Source organism: Echinops telfairi, unplaced genomic scaffold (genome assembly GCF_000313985.2).
Source record: "Echinops telfairi isolate 266 unplaced genomic scaffold, ASM31398v2 ScPeMD7_18;HRSCAF=68, whole genome shotgun sequence".
Taxonomy (NCBI): domain Eukaryota; kingdom Metazoa; phylum Chordata; class Mammalia; order Afrosoricida; family Tenrecidae; genus Echinops; species Echinops telfairi.
The window spans coordinates 17,244,335-17,252,300 of NW_022103915.1; the positions used below are offsets into that span (position 1 = coordinate 17,244,335).

At 38.1% G+C, this 7,966-nt stretch overlaps 1 protein-coding gene across 1 annotated transcript; it reads right to left on the bottom strand.

Annotated features, from left to right (window-relative positions):
• Window positions 1-289: 289 nt before the first annotated feature.
• LOC115868772 (cyclin-dependent kinases regulatory subunit 2-like) lies at window positions 290-502 on the bottom strand. Its single transcript, XM_045287729.1, has one exon. The coding sequence runs from the start codon at window positions 500-502 to the stop codon at window positions 290-292; it is 213 nt and encodes a 70-aa protein (XP_045143664.1).
• Between the last annotated feature and the right edge of the window lie 7,464 nt (window positions 503-7,966).

The window sequence follows — 7,966 nt, forward strand, 5'->3', positions numbered from 1 at the left end:
TACTATAAATAAAAGTAACAAGGTAAAAATCCAATAGGCAATTTACTTATACTCAAAAAAACTAAGGAAATTATATCTTAAACACCTTATAGTAATCTATTTGCAGTTACATTTAACTGAGCTTTGTTGCTGTGGAGAATACAGCTCATGCACAGGTGTGGATGGAAGATCTGTACATTTTTCAAGTATTCACTGAATAATACACCATATATACACATAAACATTAAACTTGAAGGTTTAATGGAAAATCCCTATATAATCTTCATTTTTGTTGTTCTTTTGGAAGCGGTCATCTAAAGAGAAGAATATGTGGTTCTGGCTCATGAATCATGTAATGTACCCAGCCTAGACGTTGTTGAACACCAAGTCTCCTCCACTCCTCTTTGGACATTAGATAGGTTTCAGGTACTACTTTGGAAAGTTCTCTGGGCAACATGACATGCCGGGACTCGTAATGTTCATTGAAGTACTTGTCCGAATAGTATATTTGCTTGTGAGCCATCTGGCCGGCGGCGCAGTGGGACAGGTCAGTAAGAAAGGTAGAGAGCAGGAGCAGCAGCACTGAAGGGCCCGGTAGTTACGTGGTTACTGTTACGTGCCAGGCCCTTCAGTGCTGAATCCTCTTTAAATAGACTTGACATAATTCCTATTAGAGCCAGCAGACATTTAATTAAAAAGGGGCAACTCTTACTTTATGGCTAATGCAGTTTGGGACTTTCTACTTTTAACTCTACACCAAGATATCCCCAAAGCAGTATCCTAACTGATGGTTCTGACCCTGGCTGGTGACATGATACAACCATCCGAGAAGCTTTAAAGCCACAAACTTCCATTCCCCACATGATCCAATGTAACTGGTCTGTACCAGGGTCTCATGTTTGCAGATTCAAAACAAAACCAAAAAAGAGCAACTTCATCTAGTCTAATAGGTAGCTTAGTTTGAAAATCATTGTCCCAGAGCAAACATCCTTCAGTTTTGAAAGGATGTATTCTTAGTTGCAATGTTTTGGGTACATCTTAGCACACACCTTCATGGTGGGGGGTGGTGCGGTGGAGCTAAGAGTGGAAAGGATATGATTTCTCTTGTAAACACACCCAACTCTAAGCAGGGGCAGAGGAATCATTAGCAATAATAAATCATCTTAGCATCACGGGTCCGAAAAATGGTAGTGTAAGGTGGAAGTATACTTGCCTTATCACCATTTTCAGGGTCTCTATACTGTTCTCATCAGTAGTCTGGTCAGCATTTTAATGCAAACTTTCCCCAAATCAGAGGTCTGTACACGTTGATTCCATTAGCTCAATGTGTGGTGTATGTAGTGAGCGGGCCTTGGGCATGACAAAGATCTAAAACCAATGTGTCCGTATAAATGCAGGTGGACCTGCAGAACGGATAATCTGTCTGGGGTGTCTTCACTCTATATCTTTCAAGTGGTCTTCCTTGTTTCTTTAAGTGGAGAAATAGAAGACATTAGGTGGAATCAGCTAGCCAGCCATAATTCAAATGGACAGTTCACATTTTGTTTCACATTATTTGAAAAACATAAAGCAGAAAGAACACATGGTGCCCAAATTCAGAAAAAAATGTTATTCATCTCTAGATTTTTTTGAATGATTATTATTCCACTCAGTGGGTCTTTTTCTCTTGTAATAGAAAAATAGAAATACTATTTGTGATAGATAGTCATGTTTATGGATGGCAAAATATTTTCATTACAAATAGGAACATGCCTTTTTAATTAATATAGATACTTGATGTTTTTAAGAAATCCATATGGAAAATTAGTTGTAGTATATCCTTAACATATTTCCAACACTCCCAACTAGTAATTTTATGTTGCTACACTAATTTAAATATTAAATATTCAAATCATAATTTTAATAAATAATCTTTCAAAATGTGTTTCCTTTCCCCATGTCCATATTATCTCCTGATTGCAAATTCAGGGATAAAAGACTTAAATGATTTAGGAAGACTTGGTACATTTTCATTAAAAAAAAGTATTCAGAGCCAAGAACTGCTTCTGGTATGTAAATCCAGATGTAGGAAATTTGAGAAACTGGGAGTTTGTGTTCCTTTTAATTACTAAGATATAAAGTCAGATTAAGAAGTTCACACAAGTCTAGGGACACTGTAAATATGATTAAAAACTAAGTTAATAAATAGAATAAATTATGAGAATTCTCTATGCTTGATGGACCATGGCTAAAGGACTAGCTATGGATGATATTTGACAAATATTTAAATAACCTAGAGGAGGAAATATAGCTTCTCCATGAAAGGGTCCATAGTACAGGTTGTTGGCAACAGTTACCATGAGTTCACGTTTGGAAATGGAAATCATGGGAATAAAATCTCTTTTCAAAAAGAGAGAATAGGAAAAAATAAATGAAATGAGATAAAATACTGTGGTCACTGCTTAGATTTCAGAAGAAAACCGTAATAGGCCAATAGGACATGTACTCATACCTAGGAGAAATAGCCAGGAGTAAGGACATGGGGATTAAAAATCACAGATCCCTTGTTTACATTCTTCATCTATCATTTGACACACACTGTAAGGCACAGTAGTAATGATAGCACTCCGATTTGTATCATTACACTCATAATACATTGTTTTGCTGTGTGCTATGAAAATACAATGCATTACCTTCTGGAAAGTGCTTTGCATATGATAGAGATGCTGCTAATATAAGTAGAACCTACAACTTAAACTGAAATGCTAGATTTTGACCAGATTCTCAGACTGATTTGTATTCTATGCCTATTCCATTAGGAGAAGTACTGATTTTGCAGTGGACAAATCCTTAAGCTTGGAAGTAATTAACTTTAAGTTAGACTGACAATGCTTCAGCAAAATCACTAAAATTGTAGGCCCTCTTCCTCTTCATTATAAGCATAGAGATTATTGGAGTTGCTTAATGACATATGATTTAATGGTGAGGGATACTTGAAATTGTCACTGGTAATATTTCGTTTTTGTTAATGATTAACATTTGATATACAAAGGGGTACCCCAGCCCCCCGCCAATGGAATTGTTTTTAAAGCTGTGTATATAATTTTTTTTAAACAAAACAATGTTATCCCTTTCAAAGTACATTATACTTTACACATTTGTCAAATCTGTGATTCCATTCTTGGACAACTTTTTCAAATTCATCTGTTTTGGGTGGCTGACAGCACCTCCCTCTTTTTTCCTTCACCTCTTCTACATCATCGAATTGCTGTCTTTTCATGTCCTTTTGAATTTGTGGAAGCAAAAAGCAGTCACACAGAATGCGGTCAGGCGAGTCCAGTGCATGATGCAAGAGAGGCAGGCTGTGTTTTGCCAAAACTGGCACACTGAGGTGACTCTGTGAGTAGGTCCATTGTCATGGTGGCAAAAATACAGTCCCCTATCTGTCCCATATCAGGCAGATGGCTTTGCTGCACACAGTTACACTATCTTTTCAGGACCTCTAAATAGAAAGCTTGATCAATGGCCTGACCTGGTGGACAAACTTCAAATGCACTATGAACTGACATGTTCATCTGTTCAGAAAGTTGATGGAAGTCTAGAATGAGGTTTGTCATCGTCGACATTTCACCTTTTCTGAAACAAGATACCACTCATAACTTGAGTTTTTCCCGTAACGCTGTCTTTGTAAGTTGTGTTCAACATCACAACAGTTTGTGCAGCATTTCTACTGAGCAGGAAACAAAATTTCACAACCATATGCTGGTCTCTTAAATTGGCCATCACAAAAAAAAAACAACAAAAAATGAAGTTTGAATGAAACTGCTTTTACTACAAAATTCACTTTGGCCAGAGAGAACCTTCCCAGGTGACGTCACTGGGTTCACTAACTCAGAGCATGTTGCTAGACACTCCTACTTGGAAAAATGCCCACTATGGAAGCTCTGCCCTGCGGAGTTTTTTTTTCGGATATTTTTTGGGTTACACCCGCATATGCTTCCTTAAGTTGGAGCCTGGCGATGTAGTGGTTACAAGTTGGACTGCTATCTACGAAGGTAGCAGTTAGAAACCAATAGCCACTCACCTGGAGAAAGAGGAGGCTCTCTGTTCCCATAAAGAGTTACAATCACGGAAATCCACAGAGCACTTCTGATCTGTTCTATAGGATTCCTCTGAGTCAGAATCAACTCATTTGCAGCTTGTGAGAAATTAGGGTCTATTGTATCACACTCAGTCATCTGCTAAAACAAGCTTTCATGAAAAAGAAAGAAATGGATTGAGAACTCACAGAGTAAATTCTATTTATATCCTCCCTAACCTCCAGGGGTAGGAGAAGATTAGTGATTAGCAGCAGTCTATAAAATCTTATAGAAAACTTGAACTTTCAAGTTTGAGCTTTTTTTTTTTTTTTTGCATAGCTCTAATTTTTGGAGATTCTCTTATGAGATTCCCTTCAAAATAGGCTAATATGTGATTTAAAAATAATCAACTGGTACTACATTTCACAAAGAGGACTGTTAGTTATGGAATAGTGCTTAATAAAGGATAAAATATCTAAATTAAATTCACTGCCATTGAGTAGATTCTGACTCATAGGATGCTATAAGAGGGCGGAACTGCCTTGTGGGTTTCAAGACTGTAACTCTTTAGGGGGGACTAGAAAGCCCTGTCTTTCTCGCATAATAAAAGATAGAAGGTCTTTTTCTATTACCCTTATACATCCAGTGAATAGTCAAACATCTGGCAGCCACTGTGGTATCAATTTGTTACCACTCAAAGATCTCTATTAGAGCCTAGCAAGAGCCCAGATCTATACAAATAAAATCTGATTTCACATTGAAATCACAAAGTAGGAAATTATGACAAGATTTCTTAAGACTCCTAGGCCAACATCTCTTTGACTTTGAACAGGACAGACAGATATAGTTTAATTGGATCCTGACACGTTTATGAAGTTCCCACTAAGGCCTGATACCCAGCTTTATAATGACATTGAGAAGACCCAGCCACTTCTTGGACCCATAGTCCTTCCAACCCTTACTATCATCCCTTCTTTGCAAACCAGCCCTTTGTAAAAGTCCATCTGGTGTCTGACTTTAATTCCAGGGTCAGAAACATGGATTTTGCTTGGGTCTACGTAACTTATTTTTCATCATTTCAAGGATGCAGTTTGAGATATACTTATCAACATTCTCTCTCTAGAATTTGACTTTTAAGCATGTAGCCTACAGAACAAATTGAAAGTCTTTCGTTAGAACTCCACCACCATAACCAAGACCACCGGTTGCCTGTGATTTGTTTCCACTCAAAGAGACCCACATGTTTCAGAGCAAAGCTATGCTCCAAAGATTCTTCATGGCTATGAACTTTCAGAAGCTGATCAGGAGTCTTTCTTCTGCGTTTTGTTGGGTTTTGCTTCAGTCTTTCGCTGGGTTTTGAACTACCAAGTTTTAGTTTAGTAGTCACAGATTTAGCTTTGAATCCATACAGGATCTCTTCATTCTGACTTTGGCACCTCATTAGCTCTGTTTTATGAGATTCTCAAAGCTGGACGTGTCTACCCAAGCCAGGACTATAGCTTTATTTTATTCTTTGATGCTATAAACTGTTACGCTTTCCACAAATTGCCCCACTTCTCTTATTTGCTTATGTTCATACTGTTACTCTAATCAAATGCCCCAGAATATATACTCAAGCAATAAGTATACATTGAATGGCATTCATTAATAGTTAAGAGGAAATATTATAAATAGTGCTTTCTATTGAGATTGATTTATTGCTTTTCAAAACTTAGTTATTTCAGAAACCACTACACCAAATAAATATTATATGTTTGCTGTTGTCTGGACTCTGATGAAATTTGCTTAGCTCAATCACATTCCTGTCCTTTGGCCAAGATTGGTTGAAGCACCTTGATTGCCTAAATCACTATGACTGTTCAAAGACAAGTGAGAGAATGTCCCAAAGCAAACGGGGGGGTGCTTTTTCTGGAATTAGATGAAATCCATGTCAGGCTCTTAACAACCAATTTGTTATTCCAAAATGCACATAGTACTTACTCTGCTCCAGGCATTATTCCAAGCACTTTACAATTAGTTATTCATTTAATCCTCATAAAAATTCTATGTTCTATTGTTGTTGTTAAGTGCCATCGAGTCAGCCCTGATTCATAGTGATCCTACGTACAATGGAACAAAACACTTCCCAGTCCTGCTTCATCCTCACAGTGCGTTTAGGCTTGAGCCCGTTGTGTCAGCCCTGTGCAATCTATCTCACTGAGGGACCTTCTCTTTTTCATAGGCCCTCTACCAAGCATGGTGTCTTTACTATTTTCAACTGCATAATATAGTTCCAGGGTAGCAAAGTAACTTTCAAATAAAGTCATATAGGAATAGTGAGATTTGGGCACATCCCAACTCCTATGTTCCTGCCATTAGCCTACACTATACTACTTCTCAGTGTGATCATTTGAACAGGTCATTTAATTACTTCTCATAAGAGTTTTACCATGGTTTCTCATGAGTCCTATGAACTGAATCTTCATTGCAGAGATAAGAAAACCCATCTCAGATTGCCTAACAGTTAACAAGCAATTCAAGGCTCCAAGGCTGTGTTAGTCTGGGTAGACTAGAGAAGCAAATTCATAGAGACTCAATTATTGCATAAGAGAGAGTTTTATATAAAGGGTAATTGTACATTAAGAGAGCATCCCAACCCAGTTCAGTACAAGCCCATAAGTCCAATATTATCCCATATGTCTGATACCAATCTATAAAGTCCTCTTCAGACTCACGAAACACACGCAAAGACCCTAAATGCAGGATGATCACAGGCCAGTGGGTAGAAAATCTTTTGAATCTAGTGGCATTGTATCTCAGTGCTGGCAGGGGTCTCCACATGGCTTCTCCAGTTCCCAGGGCACCATCAGGGTAGGTCCATGTGGCTTCTTCTCAGGGATGTCTCGCAGGGAGTCAGCCTTTTCAGTAGAGAGTCTCCATGGGCGTGAGAAAGTGTCTCTTGCCTCCAAGGAGGAAAATACAGGAGTTCCCAGAATTCTCAGGAGATGGCCACACCTGCACAGAGACCCAGCCCTACACTCTTAACCCTCAAATTGATACCAGATTAGGTAACTACCAAGAAGGCCCACATTATTTCCACCATATTATTCTTCATTTCTTTACTATTCATACAACAATAGACACTTGCTTTCATGGTTTACAATGCCACCTACATAATGAAATCTACCCTGAAATCTCTGTGCAGTATATTTTTTTCATGGACCATTCAGAAGCAGTCTTTTCCTTTTACAAATGTGTGCATTTCCTTCAGACCAAATATCAAATCTTTGAGGGAGACTATGTGAGTAAAACAGATCTTGGGAAAAAAATCTGAATCAAGATGCTGTTTAAGCCTTGTTTCTCATTTTCCCTTTTCCTGATCTGCCTGAAGTTATACAAAGTACGAATTTCTCATTCTGCACATGCCTCCTAGAGTTTAATTTTCAAGTAGATGAGCCAAGTAACTAGTAGATCTAAGAATTTGCTAATGGCCAATTAGTCCAAGAACTTAAAAAAAGATCATCCTTACTATTCCCTGTGAATACAAATGTGATAGGCTGGTTCTAGATTGTGTTGATAATCTAGCTCCAAGTCCAAGTATAAATAAATATAGTCATTTTCTAAAGATTTTCAACTTTTTATATTTGAAAAAAAATGTCCCCCTTCACACAAAAACAATCATCTATATTCTAAAATAGCATGAAACATGGGGTTTTGAGAGAGGCCTTTATAATCTGCTTCTGATGAAATGTGATCCTTTGAGCAGAAGCTGGAATGATGCTGACTGCTCTTGGCCTCCTTCCATCTCAGGGGTCACCTTTGCTTGAGCAAATATCATCTGAATTCACTTTTTATTCTTGGGTGTTGACATGGCGCACCCTAGGTGGCACATCATCCCAGGATGTTTAGTCAAGGATATGGCTCATTCAATGGCTGTCACTGGTGCGGAC

Bases quoted from the DNA above. Each gene is read 5' to 3' on its own strand.
- LOC115868772 (XM_045287729.1), bottom strand. From the start codon at position 502: ATGGCTCACAAGCAAATATACTATTCGGACAAGTACTTCAATGAACAT.